Source organism: Sesamum indicum, linkage group LG12 (genome assembly GCF_026168435.1).
Source record: "Sesamum indicum cultivar Baizhima isolate 11 linkage group LG12, ASM2616843v1, whole genome shotgun sequence".
NCBI classification, from domain to species: domain Eukaryota; kingdom Viridiplantae; phylum Streptophyta; class Magnoliopsida; order Lamiales; family Pedaliaceae; genus Sesamum; species Sesamum indicum.
Window position 1 is genome coordinate 18,286,536 of NC_142668.1, and position 18,210 is coordinate 18,304,745.

The 18,210-nt window shown below is 37.2% G+C and overlaps 4 protein-coding genes across 13 annotated transcripts; 2 read left to right on the plus strand and 2 right to left on the minus strand.

Annotated features, from left to right (window-relative positions):
* Window positions 1-58: 58 nt before the first annotated feature.
* LOC105175790 (nuclear transcription factor Y subunit A-7) lies at window positions 59-3,201 on the minus strand. 9 transcript variants are annotated; one of them, XM_088876561.1, is made up of 7 exons: window positions 3,033-3,201; window positions 2,850-2,924; window positions 2,575-2,625; window positions 1,612-1,730; window positions 1,097-1,198; window positions 859-1,011; window positions 59-592 (listed from the first exon to the last, which is right to left on the minus strand). In XM_088876561.1, the coding sequence occupies exons 3-7, from the start codon at window positions 2,600-2,602 to the stop codon at window positions 407-409; spliced, it is 588 nt and encodes a 195-aa protein (XP_088732687.1). In that variant the 5' UTR covers window positions 2,603-2,625; window positions 2,850-2,924; window positions 3,033-3,201; the 3' UTR covers window positions 59-406. The 9 variants fall into 9 exon arrangements, with proteins under 9 accessions (XP_088732687.1, XP_011096681.1, XP_088732686.1 ...); XM_011098379.3 differs by having other exon boundaries at window positions 859-1,023; window positions 1,603-1,730; window positions 3,033-3,199; XM_088876560.1 differs by having other exon boundaries at window positions 859-1,023; window positions 3,033-3,198.
* Window positions 3,202-5,063: 1,862 nt separating this feature from the next.
* Window positions 5,064-8,094, plus strand: LOC105175792 (ferredoxin--NADP reductase, root-type isozyme, chloroplastic). The gene is made up of 6 exons (XM_011098382.3): window positions 5,064-5,320; window positions 5,456-5,499; window positions 5,608-5,667; window positions 6,250-6,582; window positions 6,844-7,063; window positions 7,322-8,094. The coding sequence occupies exons 1-6, from the start codon at window positions 5,272-5,274 to the stop codon at window positions 7,819-7,821; spliced, it is 1,206 nt and encodes a 401-aa protein (XP_011096684.1). The 5' UTR covers window positions 5,064-5,271; the 3' UTR covers window positions 7,822-8,094.
* Window positions 8,095-9,319: 1,225 nt separating this feature from the next.
* On the plus strand, window positions 9,320-13,655 carry LOC105175793 (ADP-ribosylation factor GTPase-activating protein AGD12). 2 transcript variants are annotated; one of them, XM_011098385.3, is made up of 9 exons: window positions 9,320-9,481; window positions 10,025-10,105; window positions 10,632-10,713; window positions 11,414-11,489; window positions 11,608-11,771; window positions 12,113-12,251; window positions 12,544-12,660; window positions 12,905-13,000; window positions 13,173-13,655. In XM_011098385.3, exons 2-9 carry the CDS (start codon window positions 10,084-10,086, stop codon window positions 13,452-13,454), a joined length of 978 nt encoding a protein of 325 aa, XP_011096687.1. In that variant the 5' UTR covers window positions 9,320-9,481; window positions 10,025-10,083; the 3' UTR covers window positions 13,455-13,655. The 2 variants fall into 2 exon arrangements, with proteins under 2 accessions (XP_011096687.1, XP_011096685.1); XM_011098383.3 differs by lacking the exon at window positions 9,320-9,481 and adding an exon at window positions 9,495-9,641.
* A 3,028-nt stretch (window positions 13,656-16,683) lies between these two features.
* Window positions 16,684-17,646, minus strand: LOC105175930 (caffeoylshikimate esterase). The gene has a single exon (XM_011098579.1). It carries the CDS (start codon window positions 17,644-17,646, stop codon window positions 16,684-16,686), a length of 963 nt encoding a protein of 320 aa, XP_011096881.1.
* Between the last annotated feature and the right edge of the window lie 564 nt (window positions 17,647-18,210).

Here is an 18,210-nt window from a genome sequence, read left to right on the forward strand (position 1 = left end):
CATTGAAAACAAATCCTAACCAAGTAGAAGAGGGCATATACTTGGTACCAATTACAAATTTTTGGTTCAAGGTATCACGCTTATTCAGAATATCAACATTGTTGAGAACACAGTGAATACCAATACAATATGAGCGCAACAATCATCCCTATCTTGCCAACCATGAGCGCCAATCTGACTAGATTCCTAAAATTAGCTTTAACTTACATAAAAGAGTAATCCAATTGTGAAATTGACGTTCTGCTGCCAACTGCAGTACCCTACAAAAACCTACCTGATTGAATGTACACATACACAACTACAATTTAAAGCCCTGCAGACCTACGAACCAGCAACCAATCTGTAAATTGACAATAGAGAGGAACTGCTTCTTGTATCTCAACCCTCTTATGATTTTAACTTGAATTTAGGCTACATCTGCAGGAGGCATTTTCTTGGAATCATCCATTTCGCTATTCAGGTTACGGTTGTCCTGTGGTTTCTCACTTGATTCCACTTCTTTTTTCTGGTCCTCGCTCTTCTTTTGGAAACGACCCCCCAGTCCCCTAGCTCTTCTCAGTGCATGCAAATGCCGAGATTCATGCAAGTACGGCTGCCAAAATTAGTCAAATATGAAGAGTCTTAAGTTTAGGTCCCACTAAGACAGATATTCCACAGCATGACATCTTTATTGCATGTGGCTTTCTTTCTGATAAATGGCTACACATGTGCCAGACAATGGAACCAGGATTTGATTCTTCATTAGACCTTACCATGCCGAAAAATGTAGCAGGTTTACTCGTCCAAACTACAATTTGGACAAATCAAGAAATCAACTCAGAATAAGAATCCAGACAAGATCAACTAGTGCATTCATACCTTCCGGGATTTGGCAAGTTTATTTTCTAACTCAGCTTTTGCACGAGATTGTCGGCGTCGCATGATTCCATGATATTGTTTTGCATTAACAAAGACAGGTTCCTCAACTGCTTCTGACGGCAATGGAACACCAGCTTGCTGAATTCCCATTAACTGAAGGTGTACCTGAATGAGGAGTAGAATACTCAAACCTCCTGGAAAATTCTGTTAGGATGAGGGGACTGGGCATAAAGAGTACCATAGGCTGGGAAGGATAAGGTTGTGCTGGATAAGGCTGTGTCTCGTAAGGAGCAAATATACTCCTGTAGTAAGGATCTGGATAAGGGTAAGCTGTTTGTGCCTGCGATTTCAAAATTTCAGATAGCAGTGAATGCGCAATTATCCTGCCTCTCATATCAACTATATATCAGAATATGAAGTGTGAGATTAGATAATGGATCAAAGACGTAAATGCAATGCAGTTGCTTGGGCTTAAAATGACAATTCAAATCCTTTATTCTTCAACATGGTTGATATTTGAAGGGAATTGTCCAGGAAGTTTGTCAGGATTCTGATCCTGATGCAGTAGAGATACTGAAGGGCAATATCTAAGAAAAGAAACTAGGAAACAAGGCTTCTGGAAATTAAAGTTCGATACAGATACTATTTAAGTTCAGCAGAACCTTAAAAAAAAGGGAAAAGAAAAGTTCAGCATGATATGCAGGTGATCACAAATAATAACCAAGACAATAGTACATCACATACTCCCATTACATTTCCAACTCCAAGTTGAGCAGGTCCTGCATAGTGCATTGTTGGGGATGCAATACCAGGATGAGACATTCCATTAGCTGGAGATGAAGGCTTTTGTTGTTCGTCAGCCTCACTATTATCTGAAAATCATACACAGCATGAAAAGCCAATAAATCAAGAATAACAATAGCATCAAGTCTTTCTTCCAATTATCAACAACAAAAATCTATGTGCATAACAAGTCAAAATCAAATCTACCAGTAAACCCAGTCTCTTAACATGACAAGAACATTTAGACAACCTACCATGTTTAAACTATAGACTACACGATCCAAATCTATTAGCTTCAAATATTGAATATTGAAGCCTTTCTTTCTTTCAAGATTTTCACTGCAAAGGCCAAAGAGTCCATCTAATGTTAGCTCAATGCAGGTGTAGGTGTGTTGCGGTCGTTGCTAAATTCTATGGAAAACATTGTAAAGTTTGTAAAATTTGAATTTTGTTGGCAATGACATCATTCAATGTGCAATAATGTATGTAATATCTGCCTAGAAGGTCTTTCACTGCCCTCATCAACAGACTGACGGTTGATAAATGACATGGACAGTACTCCTTGAGTAAATTTGTATACGATTTCTTCTTTTCGATCATTATGAACTTAGCACAACTATTCATGCCTATCTACAAAACCCGGGTTCTGAAACAAAGTTAACATCACAGCTAGACCGTGTTATAGTAAGTTTATGGTTCTTCTTTTTTTTGGTTGAAATTCCCCTGTGACCCAGGTTTTTAAGTTGCAGGATCTATTGACCTGCTCTTTCTTCCGTAGGACCAAATTTTCCATGAGAACTCAGTAAAACCCAGCAGGAACAAGTCCTAGTCCTCTGTGCTTGACGCATTGATGTTTATAAACGCAGTGAAAAGTCAGAAACAAAACAACCATTTGACACGTGCATGTAGCGATACGTCTTCCATTGAAATTACCAGAGAAGCTGTGAACGGACGATGTCATAGTGCTGCTTGATGCACGCAGAACTGGCAATGAAGAAACCAGAACGTCATTAATTCTGACAAAGCGCAGGAAATTGAATTTTACGCTAGAATACCACATAAGCACACAAAAGCACAACACAAACATATAGGTATCCTTCAAGAATCTCATTAGAAACTGAGCTCCATCGGAATTTCAATTACAATGAATCGGCTCAATCGAGGGCTAAACTTTTCCACAAAAATAAAAGAAGGAAGGGCATAAGCACCTAAATTTCCATTAATGCAATCCTTGGACAAAATTCGTCGGCCTCCAAACGGCACATCAAAGATGTAGGTTATTTCTATAAAAAGAAAATTAAAACGAAAACGAAGTAATAAATTTGGTACTAGATTTGAAGCTGCTTGATGGAGGAATTGATAGCTAGGGTTTGGAATTAAAGAAATCTTACCTGGTTGCGAGGGAACTCAATTTGACGGAGGTGGCCAAACCGCCAATAATTCTCTGTTCGTCTCTCTTACTTTCTCTCTCTAGAGCTATAAAAGTGTTTGATGGAGATTTTATTCTCTGCGGTCGAAAGCAGGATCAAAACTGTTGTCCGCCTCTGGGAAAGAGAGAAACAGGGCGAGGGTCGAAAATTGAAATATCGGTTTTCCATTTTTACCACTGTATGTACTTTTGACCTCCGCTGTAATTTCTCTTTCTTACCATTTTTAGCTGCGGTAACTTTCGCAAACAAACTACTTTATCACAATTTGCTCTGTTTCTTTTTCAAACATCAATCGATATCTCTGTAAATAAAATATAAAAAAAATTATAATATAAATTTGAGAGAAATATTCATACATTTAATGAGACTCAGACACATAATTTTCAATTTCGTTCATAAAACTTGAGTCTTAAGCACCAAAATAATAATATATATATATATATATATATAAAACAAGCATAACTTATTATTAAACTTAAAAGCAGTAATTGATAAGTAGTTATATTAAAATATTTATTTAAATAAAGATAATCTTATTTAGGTGTTTTGTATTTTTTTTTTCCTCAAAATTCACATTAACATTTTGGTAAAAACTTTAAATATAATGATTTATGTATAATGTGTTCCATTAGTCATATATTCAACAAAAATATAAATAAAAAAAATTAGCAGTCAATCATTGGAGTAGACTGAAATAATTAATTAGGTTCATGATCAGAATTTAACCTTTTAAAAAATAATTGAATAAGCTGACTAATAACAATTGTATATTTCAACAATAAAAACAGGTGTGATTATTAAGAAACAATTCAATTTGAAGACGTTAATTTCAATTACAAGTGTTGTTTCAAATTTAATTAAAAGATGTAGTACCAAAAACGAAATAATATCAAAATCAGCGCCCCAAATCAACAATCCAATCAGAATTCACGGAGAGAGGCGCGTCACGAGTCAATTGGCAACGGGTGAAGGTGCAGGTAGGCCAGGGTTGTAGTATATGAAAACCTTGGGATGAAGACGAATATTCTTTTTTATTTAATCAGGAAAGGGAAAAGTGGGAATATGTGGCTGAGGGGGGAGTGGTCCCACACCCGAGGTGGGCGATGATCCTGGTTTCGGGCAGCCAGATCTGAGAAAAAGGGACGGCTAATCTCAGCCACTACCTTTGGTGGGGCCCTTTTCTTGGAGATGGTCAGTTTCTCTCTCAATCTCTCTGTATAATAATAATCTACACCAAGCCCCGACATAGATGAACTCAGCTGATGCTTTCCTCCTCTCTTGTTTTTTTCCTCCCCTCAAAAATCCTTTTTTGTTTATTATTTAATTTGATATAAATTCTTATTTGGAATTTAATTTGTATATAAGCACCTTAATTTATTACTAATTGCATCATATTTATTATATAATTATGTAGTAGCTCATGACGAGACATGAAAAATCAAATAAACTTTTAAATATAAATATAAGTAAATAACAAATAATTTAAAATTAGAGTGATTAATAAATATCATATTATAAATTTATATTGAATATAAAAATAAATTTAAATGTTTTACTAACTATTGACCTAAAATAATGAGTGAATGTTTTGGATGGTATACTTGTCTAAATTTTAAATATAAAATAACTGATAAATTTTAATTGACAAAATAAAATTAAAAAAATGTATCGAAATCTAACAACCGAAGAAGCAGGGCTATGTGTAGTGGTCCAATGGGCTTCTGGGCTATATTTCATCTGAAAAATGGATGTGGTGGTCCAATGGGCTTTATTTCATCTGAAAAATGGATGTGGTGGTCCAATGGGCTTGTCTGTCTGCAATAATGCCATGATTTCAATTAATAAAAAAAATAAAAAGAAATAAAGGTAGGGGGAATATAAATAAAGTAGTGGGGGCCAATGCCAAGACCATCCAAGCGTTTAGCGTCTCTTGGGGTTGATTAAGAAGATAGCTTAACCAAATCCCTACTTTAAAAGCCACTTCAACTTCACAATTCACAATTCACAATTCACAATTCACAATTCTTCACTCACACCATTCCAACCCTCATTCTCTATTTATGATCACTATATTATATCTACTTTTATTTTAAATTATTTTTATTATATAATTTTTTGAAACTATATGTCAATCAAATATAATTGTATGTTCCCAAAATTTGAAGGGGGGAGAGAGAGAGAGAGAGTCTAATGGCGGTGCATGTTCGCAGTTTGGCCCGAATTCCTCCGACCTTTCCCTCTGCCCAAAGGTTCACTTCACTACTCACACCCCATCCCATTTTTCTATTCTACAACTAGCAAAATTCAACTTGATTTCTAAAGTCTGCGGGTGTGTATATATATGTTTACTCTCTCCATCTTATATACATCTCTGTGAACTGAAGTTGTCGTGGGATTATTGACGATGGCTCTTTCCGCGCTGTCCCAGGTGAGTTTCAAATCTTGGGTTTCTATACTTGGTTCTTTTTTTTTTTTTTTCGGGAGTTTGGAGTGATTTTATTTATTATGTGGGAAAATGTTGGATTATTCTTTGCAGGTCCCAGTTCCCGTCCCTATCAATACTGATACCTCCTCCCTCTCTACATCACTGTTTAAGGTTCTTCATTTTCCTTAACTTTTTCATTTTTTTTTAAGATTGATTATCTGAAGTTGTTGTTGCATGGCTTTTTAGCTGTTTGCACCAATTTATTTAATCAATTTGAAATTTGCCAATCTGATTTATTCGTCATCAATTCAAGAATTTTGCTCGATTTTCATTTACGTACTGGCAATTGAATGCCGCGATGTACTTTGGGTTGGTCTTTTTTCTTTTTGTATTTTTCTAGTTTCAAATCTCTGCTGTGTTCCTTCTCGTGTCTTAGAGCACATTGTACATGGCTGATGGTGTTCCTTGTGTCTTAGGAAGCTCGTAACAGTCCTTGCCAAATTAAATATGGCTGTTTGATTTCATAATGTTGGATTATTTCTATACTATTTTTAGATTCTGCTTCAATCGCCCGATTTTCCTATGTTTCTTGCTGGTTGGGGGTTAGAGGATTGCTGCTAACAAGATTTGTTAATCTTGTCGTATCCAGCATGCTATTATATATCACAGTTCATTCAGATTATTACAGTGTTGCAAGCTATGATGATTGAAGTACTATAGTTCTCGATCTAATGGCATCTCATTGTATTGCAGAACAACAATGTGTCTTTTCACAATAAATTATGGACATCTGGCTTATGTTTAGACTCGAATATTGCAAACTCACGGTTGAAGAAGCGATTTGTGGTTTGCATGTCAGTGCAACAAGCCAGCAAACCCAAGGTTGGAGTTTCACCTTTAAGTCTAGAAGATGCAAAAGAGCCACCACTACACTTATACAAGAACAAGGAACCATACACAGCAACTATTGTTTCTGTTGAAAGGCTTGTTGGTCCAAAAGCACCTGGAGAGACATGTCACGTTGTGATCGATCATGGTGGCAATGTTCCCTACTGGGAAGGACAAAGTTATGGAGTCATCCCTCCTGTATGGTTTCTAAATCTTTTCTGTCTCCACCATAACCTTATACGCCCTGAAGTTGCCTAGAAAACCATTTCTATGATGCACTTTTGATTTTCATTTCTCATTTTTAGAATATCATGCACTCTTAGTTTGCTTAACTATTTATTGGCATTTCATGCACATTTTATCTGCATTTTTCTTCGGACAAGAAATTAGTGAAATAATGCTTTGCAGTATCTTCACTCGGTCCTTGTTTTATGAATTTGTTTGTTGTTTCATTTTCAGGGTGAGAACCCTAAAAAGCCTGGTACTCCACACAATGTTAGGCTATATTCAATAGCATCTACCAGGTATGGCGACTCTTTTGATGGCAAGACAGCAAGTTTGTGTGTTCGACGTGCTGTCTATTATGATCCTGAAACTGGAAAAGAAGATCCTTCAAAAAATGGGGTGTGCAGCAACTTCTTATGTGATTCAAAGCCTGGTGACAAGGTTCAGATCACAGGTAAGACTTTCAATAGGTGTAGTTAAGGCGAACCCAATTCAAAATGTTATTTGAGTTTCTGAGCAATGAAATCAGAGACATTCAGCTTTTATGTCATTAGCACCAGTTGTTGCCCCTGTCCCTTTATTCCCCTGAAGAAGAAAACTGTGAGAACATATAAAATACAGTTTGGCAGAGCTGCTTTGGCGTTGTTGAGAATCTTTTCGGCAGACAAAACTTATGAGGTCCTCACGTGTAATCTTGTTCACTTCTTTTTAGGTCCTTCTGGAAAGATCATGCTCCTTCCTGAAGATAATCCAAATGCTACCCACATTATGATCGCCACTGGCACTGGTGTGGCTCCTTTTAGAGGCTATCTGCGCCGTATGTTCATGGAGTCTGTTCCAACATTCAAGTTTGGTGGCCTCGCGTGGCTTTTCCTTGGGGTGGCTAATGGCGACAGTCTTCTTTATGATGAAGAATTCTCCAAGTATCTTCGGGAGAACCCAGACAATTTCAGGTATGATCGTGCTCTTAGCAGAGAACAAAAGAATAGAAGTGGAGGCAAGATGTATGTCCAGGATAAAATCGAAGAGTACAGTGATGAAATTTTCAGACTTTTGGATGGTGGGGCGCACATATACTTCTGTGGGCTCAAGGGAATGATGCCTGGCATCCAGGACACACTGAAGAAAGTCGCCGAGCAGAGAGGAGAAAGCTGGGATGAGAAGCTCTCTCAATTGAAAAAGAACAAACAGTGGCATGTTGAGGTCTACTGAAACTGCCCAACTTGAGCTGTTTGTCCTGAAGAGGTGCAGCATTCTTCCTTTTATGTAGCACCGCAGGTTGGTCGTTAGCATTATGAGGTCAAACTCCGCATGTACTTCACATCTATCTCGAACCATCTCCTGATAATTATATTCTTTTTTATGCTTCAAAAACTGAAATCTAAAGTAGTTGGGGTACGAATTCCATAAGTCGACTTGTAATTTAGTTGCATGAAATTCAGAGCGAAAAACTGAACGCAGAGAGCGCATGTTTTTTCGTATTCATTCAGCAATGGGATAAGCACAAAATTCCCCCATAAAATGCTGATCTTGTTTGAGTTATTACTGTTGATTGAAATGGAGGTTTCTGTGTGGATGGGATGAACACTTAAACCTACCCTGAGTGCTGCATTCCAACCTGGTTCATTTGAACCACTGATCTAGATCCATTTTGGATCCATCCGGACTCAATCAAACCACCCATTTGCCACCACTACTTGGGGCCATTGCAAGTAAAAGAATCCTTTTGTGCATCTTTTTATCTAAGAGAAGTGAATTCTTGTGGGAATTTTGGAGATGTGCCCAACACTAACAGTGCACCACTCAGACTTTGAAATGGTGTTATACAGCAATTATTACAAAAAAAAGGAATAATAAAAAGTCAACACACACACAGAGGCAAGCAGTTAGTGGTAGGATGTTGTTGTAATGAAACTCATTAATTGCACCTGAAAAGTGTGAGCATTATGACTAGAGTTTTTTTTGTCAATGTTGGACAATGTAAGTAGACTAACTTCTTACCTTCCCAAGACAAAATTAGGTGGACAGTGGACACCACATGCCCTAACACATCATTAACTGGACTTAATCGATTTAATTGATTGCTTAATAACAACTGTTTGGGTATTCTTCGTGAATTTGGTTAAGCCCTTCTTTCTTTTTTCACATTAAAAATTATTGACTGTGTTGGTTAATTATTATGTAAATCCCAAATTATTAGTTAGTTTAATCCCTTGATACAGATTTAATATGAAATCATTCTCTTGAATAAAGAATCCAAACAGAAGAATGGTTCCATGTGCTGTCACCAAGTACATGAAAATGAATGATTGATGGAATAGGTATTAATGTGATAAAAAATCTTCCATCCACCATCTTAAGGAGTATGAGGACATATTATGAAATTAAGATAGGGGAAAACAAAAAAGGTAGCTCCGGAGTTGGGACGTGTTTATGATTTGTTTACCTTTTTCCTTAAAAAAGGGGAAAAAATCCCGAAGAAGGAAAAGAAGTGCCAATAAAATGACTAAGAAAAAAGAAGAGGAAGAAGAAGATTAGAAGCTTCTTGTGAAGAAAATAATAGTAAATAAATATATATAAAAAAAGAAAGAGAGGGAGACCAAAAAGCTGTAATAAGGAATGAAATTAGTAAAGACAGTAAGGAAAGTGGAGTTGTAATAAATAAATAATTGCATTCACATCGAAGAAACAGTTGTTCTCGTTGATTTGATTTCAAATCAAATAAAACTGCCCCCTCTGCCTCTGCCTCTGCCTCTATCTTTTTCCTTTCATAATATCCAACTCATATCATATCCCAAACAAGTGAAATTCAGAAATCCTCTCTCTCAATCGAGGGTTCCTACATCCCACAACGCGCTTCTTCTCTATAAAGGTATTTGACTTTCTCACTCTTCTTTTTTCTCTTCGCAAATCTTTCTTTCGTTCGAATTCGATTCTGTCATGTTATGCAGCAGAATTTCTGGGTTTGTTCGCCATTCGAATAAGAGCAGAGATTGATGATTTTATCTTTTGTCTTTTTTCGTTTAATCCAGGTGAAGATTCACTCTTCATACTGCAATTTCGATGCATATTTCAACATCAATTTTCTACTTCAAGTGTTCTGTTCTTATGTTGTTGAATTCCAAGTTTCTGGAAATTTTCTAAATATGCCATCTTTTCTTTCGGGATTCATTTAATTTCTGGGAGTCAGCGAGGCGGCTTTTTTACCCCTCCAATACATTTCTATTGCCGCTTCAAGAACTAGTTTCAATTTCTTCTTGTGGTTCTGATACAATTCATAGAAATGACTTAACCGAGTGTAGTTAGAGGAAGTATATGCTGTTTAAGATTTATTTAGTTGTTTTTTGTTTCACTTGTAATGGTGCTCATGAAGTGGTTTTTTTCTTCCTCAATCTTTTGGGGGATAACTGTGCAGGTTTTACTTGTAATACAGGACTAGTTTTGTTGAATGAGATTATTTTTGCAAATAAAGCAATGAGCCACCATCCATCTTCAGGTATGGTTTAATGTATTCTTGGAATCTTGAAAATCATGCAGCTCTGTCGTTCAAGTCCGGATTTTGTTTTGTAAATGATATTTGATTAGTGCGCATGCCCCTGTTCTGATAAAATTTTCCTAGTAACATTAAATGGAAGTTGTAATTTAAAAGAAAAAGTGAAAAATTAATTCACAGACTGCAGAGCTGTGTGTGAAAAACCTTCTCTTGGAGACAGAAGGAAACAAGTTACACTGATAGAGAAAAAAGTGTTTCTATTCAATCAATCAAAAGTTATGGATGGTTCCCATTTCGTTCTGACTGAGTCCACTTCATGTTGACATGTCAGTATTGTGGTTCCCATCATGATCAAATTTTCTACACAGTAATGCTGATTGTTACCCAATAACTTTCCTTCCTTAAAGTTACTACTACTGTCACTGAATCATAAATCATTAAGCTTGTGTCATAGCTCCTTTGATCACTGTGTTTTTATCATTAATTCTCAGCTTCTCCTTATTATACGGGGTTCCTGAAAACTATGCAGGTAAAAGGAGATTGAAAGATCTTTTGGCTCAACCCGATAACCGTACATGTGCAGATTGTGGCACTCCAGACCCAAAATGGGCGTAAGTTCTTCCAGTCCTCTTTCTCACTTTCTCGTTCTTGTGCGGACTATCATGTTGGACTGCCATGACAGCCTAAAAACAGATAGTTATTGGTTTCCCATACCATGAACAAGATCAGGAGTTCAAGTTACTGATAAAAAAAAAAATGTCAGGAATTCAAGGTCACCCTTTCCCAGTTGCCGGTGCTCAGAAAGAAAATATAACGCATTGACCTGTGTTTGCCAGACTTTTTCTTCAGGAAATAAGAATTTTTGGGGAGAAGTAGAAAGTTTCATAGGTACATGAACATAAGGACTCTTGTACAGCAATTCTGGAAAGATTTGCAATATATTAGAAAACATATGGTTTTATTCACATATGCTATGCACAATCAATAAACAAACATCATGACTCATGACCTAAAATTTGGAAGGATTTCTTTTGGCAACAAAATAAGAAAAGATGGTGCTATTAATTAATGAGGGCCACACTGCACAATCACCCTTCTCGCACTACTACAGTCACCTTCTATGAGCCCTTCACTGATTCTTTAACATTGGAGTTGCAGCAATTAGCATGACTTAAGAAATTTGAATATTGAAATTTGAAGCTCTCTGGACAATATAGGAATGGTTGGAACTTTTGAAAGTTATTGGAGGCTTAAATGTTTGATTTGTTCACTCATTTGTGCCTTCTTTATTGATGTTTTGCACTTTTTCAGGTCAGCAAATATTGGAGTATTTATATGCTTAAAGTGCTGCGGTATCCACAGAAGCCTCGGTACACATATCTCGAAGGTGATCTCTTGAGGACCTTTTTGCCAATGCAACATGCCCTTACCCACTTCACCCTTTGTTTCTAATTTCTGACATTATTTTCTTTCCTTCATTTACAAGATATTCGTCCATCTTGCAGGTTTTGTCTGTGACATTAGATGAATGGTCTGAAGAAGAAGTTGATTCAATGATTGAGGTTGGTGGAAATGGATCCGCAAATTCCATTTATGAGGCTTATATTCCTCAAGGGGTGTCAAAGCCTGGACCTGATGCTTCGCATGAAGTACGTGCAAAATTTATCAGGTGTGGTCCTATATAAAGTATTAAGTAGTAGCTTTGGGCTTTTTGGAAGGTGTTGGTTCCTTGTTATTACGTCTTCCCACTTTTTTGGTTGTTTGTGGTGAAGACCTGGTGTTTACTCTTCAGTTATTTCACAGGACTTTCTACTTAACCTCACCTGTAGCCCTATGCCCAATGCCTAATAATGAGATTTGTATCGATCTCGGTGACCAGCCTTCATCTTCTCAACTTTCCAATTACTGCCTACTCGCTTTTCTGTTGCCAAATTGCATGTTCCATAAAATCCTGGTAGTGTACGTATCATGGGACTGTTCATTTCACTTATGTTCACCTGTACTTTTCAGGGCTAAGTACGAGAGTCAGGAGTTTTTGAAACCTAGCCTGCGTATTCTTTCCTCTTCTTCAAAACAGCCTTCTTTGCAAGCAAGTTTATCCAAGAAGATTATGGATAGTTTTGGACATTCAGGATCATCGGAAAATTCAGTATGTGTCCTTCACTTGTTGTTTGCTTCTGTCCACTTTGGAGGTATGATGTCTAGATTAATGTTTTCTTTATTATATCCGGAGCTGAGTGGTTCAACTGTCCATTATATATGTTCCTGTATGTATTTCAGTAGTCATAAACGTTTGGGTTTCCTTTGTGAAGAAAGGATGCCAGTAAGAATAATATGCTAAGATGAGACAGATTCATGAAGATTGTACAAACTATATGCAGTTCTTGTTGATTCTGAGAATGATGAAATATCTTTGGAGCTAATGTCAAATCTGATCACAGGAAGGCATGGTGGAGTTTATTGGGATGTTGAAGGCTAAAGTACTGAGGGGCGCAAATTTAGCCGTTCGAGATATGCTGTCAAGCGATCCATATGTTGTTTTGACACTTGGGCATCAGGTTTCTTCCTTTTCCTTGTTTTTTTGTTTTTTTTGGTTTAGTGAAAATATTTGTTTGTAGTGACTTGTTTAGAAGCATAACGTCGGGAAACTCCTTAATCTATTACATAAATTGCAAGCTCCATGGATCTTCTTTCATTTTTCTTCTTTTTCATTGTACCGGTGAACTAGTGGTCTAACTATTAATTTCCAACACATACGATTCAAAAGTTTTAAACATCTAATGCTGTTCTTTGTGTTCTCAGAAAGCCCAAACATCTGTGGTTAAGAGCAATTTGAATCCCGTCTGGAATGAGGAACTTATGCTCTCTGTCCCACAAAATTACGGCGTAATAAAGCTGGTATTTATTGTTTTTGTCTTTCTGGCATTTTGCCCTCGATGATGATGGTGTATTACTGAAATGATTTTCCACTGTTCCATTCATTTGAATTACATGGCAAGCTCTCAATCACTTGTTTGCTATGATCTTCATGTTTAAGCTTTTAAAATTTGCATTCTTTTGTTCCTATCAGCAAGTTTTTGATCACGACACGTTTTCTGCTGATGATATAATGGGGGAAGCGGAGATAGATATTCAGTCGATGATAACTTCTGCAACAGCATTCGGAGACCCTGAAATGTTTGGAAATATGCAGATTGGGAAATGGCTGAAATCAGGCGACAACGCTCTATTGGAAGATAGCACCGTTAACATTGTTGATGGGAAGGTGAAGCAGTTCGTGTCGCTGAAGCTCCAGAATGTAGAGTCTGGAGAAATGTACCTTGAACTAGAGTGGATTCCTCTGGATCATTAATACAGAATTTTCACCATTCCCCTCCCATTCTCATCCAAACGTAAATTTCATGGTCCGTGAAATTATCTGTCTGTGAAACTTAAAACTTTTTATCAAAAAATGTGGAAAGAAGTGTACATTTGCAAGAAGGGTAGCTCAACTTGAGAAACCAAATTGTGAAAATATATTGATGATTCAATGAACATTTTTATGTTATTGGCATGTTGCAGCTTTACTGTTGCTATATATGTCCCAATTTATGTCAAATTTTTAAGTAAATGCTTGGGGAACTGGTTAATCATGGAAGTGATGCGTAGGGAGGAGTATTATCTACTTTATTATTATTAAATAAAGTATTTCAAATTATGGTATGATATTGAAATTTTCAATTTCACTTTTCTCAAATTTCACTAACTTATTTTAATCCTTTGTTTTGTTGTTCCAATTAAAATAGATTTGGAAATATAAAAAGTATTCTTATTGAATTACGCACACTGAGTCAGATATTTGGAGTGTAGCGTACATATGAGAATGAGAATGAGAGTAGTAGAAGTTCCACTGATGCTAATGCGATATTTATAGAATTATTCACCACCAATCACCTCAGTCATGTCTTCCATTGCTCTTCTTCACTCATAGTGGGATTCCTTTATCATTCTCATACCGCGCTTTTACTTGGTTTATTATTGTTGTACCAACGACAACATTAAACGCTCCAGTATGCATAATTATTGATATTAATGAAAAAACACAAATATTTCAAACAGATTAGGGTATATTAATCCGAGACAAAAAGGCAGAATGCATGGCAATAATCTCATGCAATTACAACATCCATCATTTTACAACTACTATTATACACAAATTAAACAAGTGGAATTAAGGAATTAATTCACAAGTCAATTAGCACTAACCTCTACTTTTGATTGTCTGCATCATCAGCCACAAACCTTGGTGCTGATGCTGTTGCTGACTCCGACTCCGAGGGGATTCTCTCAGCTTTTGGCTTCTGCTTTTGCAGCCGAAAGAGGAAAACCACGCCCGAGACCCCCAGCAATACGACGCCAGTCAGTCCGCAAACCGCGCTCGCCACCAGCAACCCCAGCCTCACGTGATCTCCTCCGACGTCGCGTGTCCTCCCGCCGCCCGCGTGAGCGCTCCACCAGGTGTCGCTGATATTCTTCGCCTCAGGCAGCTGCACGGACGATGAAGATGACGTGGCCGTCCCGAAGAACGAGCGCATTTCTTGGGCGTCGCCGTTCTGTGCGGGAGGGAAAGAGTGTTGTTGATACGATAGGCCGTGGTCGGAGGGGCGGAGGTCCCGGGCGGCGGACTGGGGGAGGATGGTTGATAGAGTGAGGAAGGCTACGACAGCGTAATGCAAGAAAGATTGGTCCATTTGGAAATTGGAATTGAACAGTGCGGGGGTGGGTGAAATGAGTAGCGATGGGAGTGGGGTTTTCGTTTTCAAGCTCTACAATTGTCAAGAAACGGACATCAACTCGTGAATCCTTGTCGGGAAGAAACAACAACAAACGGTTTTAATTACGTAGGACGAAGAGTCAGACAGAGGGGAATTTATTGTAGTAAGAGGAAGAAATGGTTGTACAGCGTGCTGAAGCAATTGTACTGGAACTGGGAGACTAATTGAATAATCCACCGCAGGGTATTTTGTCTTTTGCGTATTAATGCCCATGAAAATGACTCACTGTTTCTCATTGCTTCACAATCATACCATTACTCCTCCTTTCTTACTCTATCTTTATGTAACTAGCTAATGGTTTCTAGTTTTCAGGCTTAATTACGCTAACATCTATTTCAAAATAAAAAATTATATTTTCTGCAAAAAAAAAAATTAAAATTACACTTACATTCCCTTCAAAAATCATTGTTTACATATGATACAATTTTGTTGGAATTTGGATGAAAAATACTAATTTTAGCCAAAACAAAAAAGAAACATAAATTCTAACTTTTCACCTCATTTAACGTTCTTATGTATAATGGTGTACTTATAAAAAAAAAAAAAATAATTTTAACGTCCCTCCATATATACATATTACATTTATTCTTCTATAAGTATAAAAGTATATATAAAAATATAAAATGAGAGACAAAATTAAAATTTAATGTAATTTTTTTTACTTAGGTTAGCATTTTCTGTCCAAATTTTAGAGGAAGCAAGTCGGGTATAAATAGAAAATTTTCGAAAAAGACGTAAGTATAATTTAACTTTAATTTTTAATCATAGTTAAATTAGAGTATGAATATTATGAATTGATTTAGAAATTATGTAAATATATTGAATGGGTTATTGGAAAAGTTGGTTTACCTTTTCAACAGAAAAAGTAGAAGGTGTCGTCCCTTGTGTTGGCTTTTTCTCTTTTGATTGGCATAGTTGCATGTGCAACTTCTGTTTTATTCCCTCACTTCACTGTGGGACCAAAAGCAGAAAACATAAAAATAAAAGGAAAAATAGAAACTATGTGCAAATTTAATATACGAATTTTTGGGGTTTCTGCAGCAAAGATCCATTTTGGGCCTGGAGAGTAGCTTTAAGTCAAAACCATCTTAAGTTGCAGACAGCACAGGCCCAGGTACACTTGTCCCCTTGGCCCATGGAATTACCGACAAATGTTGCAGCAATTTTTGTATTACTACATTACACATAAAACAGGTCATTTACAATTTTTTTTTTTAAGATTATAGAGAAAATTGCTTCAACTCATTTTTAGGTCTATTTTGTCTTGAAGCTTGAAGTAGACCGCAAAATGGGAGGAACATGGTTGTTTTTCCCCCCACCAAATCGCCAATTTCGTCAATTTTTTGTAACAGTTTGAAGGCCAATAGTGTAATGTCAAATTATTTGAGGATCAAACGCGTATAGTGGCTATGTTTGAAGACCAAAATTGTAATTATTCCTATTGAAGTCATATGTATTTGAAAGAAAATCAGTGTGATACTCATGCACTGGGGCGTGTTATTTTTTGAAATTCAAATTGGAATGCGTATCTTACGCACTATCAATACGATATTATTGTGTAAGGTGTTAACGTTAGCAATAAAGTTTTTGAAGAGGTACTCAAGAACTATCTCAACCTGGTAATTATGTGGCCAACAACATGTAAATATTCAGATGTGGTTGAAACTGACAGCACTCATTCTAGTTCAAGATTTAAGGAGAATGCTCTCATGAGTAGATGATCGGTAGCAGTTATCATACACATTGGAGTGGGTTGATGTCAGATTGTCAGTTAAACAAACCAGCTCTGACTTCTATCCATGACAATATGGTGTCGAAAATCTTCTCAGCACTCTCATTTGGTTCGCCGATCAACTGGTGCCACATGCCTGGGAAGATCTTCAAACTCTTGTCCTTGCTGCTTGCTGATTCATACAGGTGTTTTGCCCCGTCAGGGTCGCAAATCATGTCCTCTCCACCATGCAGAACCAGCATCGGCGCTTCCACTTCATGGCAATTTCGCTTTATATATTCACACACTCTCAGGAGCTGCAATGCCGTCGCTGCAGTTGGCTTCCCGCTGGTTCGCCGATTTGGGCTTCTTTCCACCAGCTTTCTCTTCCAATTCTCCCGGTAGGATCGACTGGCTGGTGGCCTTGTGATCGGTATCCTCCAAGATGGCGCAACGAAAGCAACAGGTGGGAGCAGCTTCTCCAGCGGCCAAACAGGTTTGAACTTGCTTGATATTTCACACATAGCTCCACTCACTATCAAACCATTCCACGCTTTTTTCTGGTGCAGGCATATGAGTATGGCGATTGCAGCGCCTAATGACTCGCCGTAGAGGAAATGTGGGAGGTTGGGGTGATGGGCTCGAACAGAGTCGAAATACTGGAGGCAATCATGGACTAAGGACTGAACATCGGTGATGTGATCACGAGGGCCTTCCGAGAATCCATGGCCTTGCAGGTCAAGTGAACAAACCAAGAATCCGGCTTTCGCTATCCCTACTGCGCTTAGTTCAAAGAGCCACCCACTCTCGGAGGTGTATCCATGAATCATGCCCACAACCCCTTTGAGCTGGGAATTTGAGCCTGCAGGCTGCCAAGATTGGGTGAATATCTTCATGTTATGTTTATTAAGCATGAAGGTTTCATGGTGGAATATGTGATGTTTCTGGTAAAACTCCTCCTTTGTTAGGTTCCCATAAGGGCTGCTCTCATTGGCTTCGTGAATTGGGTGATGGGCCATTTTTGTGTTTCTGGTCTTGATTGAAAGTTGCTTAGGTGATGCCTAATTCACTTACTTGTATGCCCAACGTAAGGCTGTCTCTTTTATGATTGGTTGGAAACTCTCTCTTCCCAACTGTTCCTGTATCCAATAAATGAACTTTAGTTTCTTTTATAATATTGTAGCCCTGATCAAGTTCGAGAGTCAGTTTTTCAACAAATCTTATATTTGTTATGTAATTGTCGTATAATTTTAAATAATGATCAATTATATCATAATATATTATATTTTCTGTATAATTGATTAGATTCTCACCAAATATGTTTGGGACGGTGCTCTCAAAATTGCTTGACTATATTGGTCATTGTAATGAAGATTCAACCACTTTTTCCGGTGATATAGTACAATTAGATAAAACGTCTACATCAAACAATTAATGGATGTTTGGTTGATAGGGCGAAATAGCATCACCAAAATATGAAGTTAGGATTTTGTTTTAAATTTTTTTTATAGACTTGGAGGGAAGTGAAATAGGTTAGTAATTAGCAATTACTTCGTGAGGTTCTCAACTGTTACCATAAATTT

Excerpts from the sequence above, each read along its gene's own strand:
- LOC105175790 (XM_020698381.2), bottom strand. The coding sequence starts at position 2,489 with ATGCGTCAAGCACAGAGGACTAGGACTTGTTCCTGCTGGGTTTTACTG. Across the intron at positions 1,731-2,401 it reads TCCTACGGAAGAAAGAGCAG|ATAATAGTGAGGCTGACGAA; the intron begins GTCAATAGATCC and ends TATGATTTTCAG. Across the intron at positions 1,024-1,096 it reads CTTATCCTTCCCAGCCTATG|GTACACCTTCAGTTAATGGG; the intron begins GTACTCTTTATG and ends CTCCTCATTCAG.
- LOC105175792 (XM_011098382.3), top strand. The coding sequence starts at position 5,272 with ATGTTCGCAGTTTGGCCCGAATTCCTCCGACCTTTCCCTCTGCCCAAA. Across the intron at positions 5,321-5,455 it reads ACCTTTCCCTCTGCCCAAAG|TTGTCGTGGGATTATTGACG; the intron begins GTTCACTTCACT and ends TGTGAACTGAAG. Across the intron at positions 7,064-7,321 it reads TGACAAGGTTCAGATCACAG|GTCCTTCTGGAAAGATCATG; the intron begins GTAAGACTTTCA and ends ACTTCTTTTTAG.
- LOC105175793 (XM_011098385.3), top strand. The coding sequence starts at position 10,084 with ATGAGCCACCATCCATCTTCAG. Across the intron at positions 10,106-10,631 it reads GAGCCACCATCCATCTTCAG|GTAAAAGGAGATTGAAAGAT; the intron begins GTATGGTTTAAT and ends AAAACTATGCAG. Across the intron at positions 12,661-12,904 it reads TTTTGACACTTGGGCATCAG|AAAGCCCAAACATCTGTGGT; the intron begins GTTTCTTCCTTT and ends TTGTGTTCTCAG.
- LOC105175930 (XM_011098579.1), bottom strand. The coding sequence starts at position 17,646 with ATGGCCCATCACCCAATTCACGAAGCCAATGAGAGCAGCCCTTATGGG.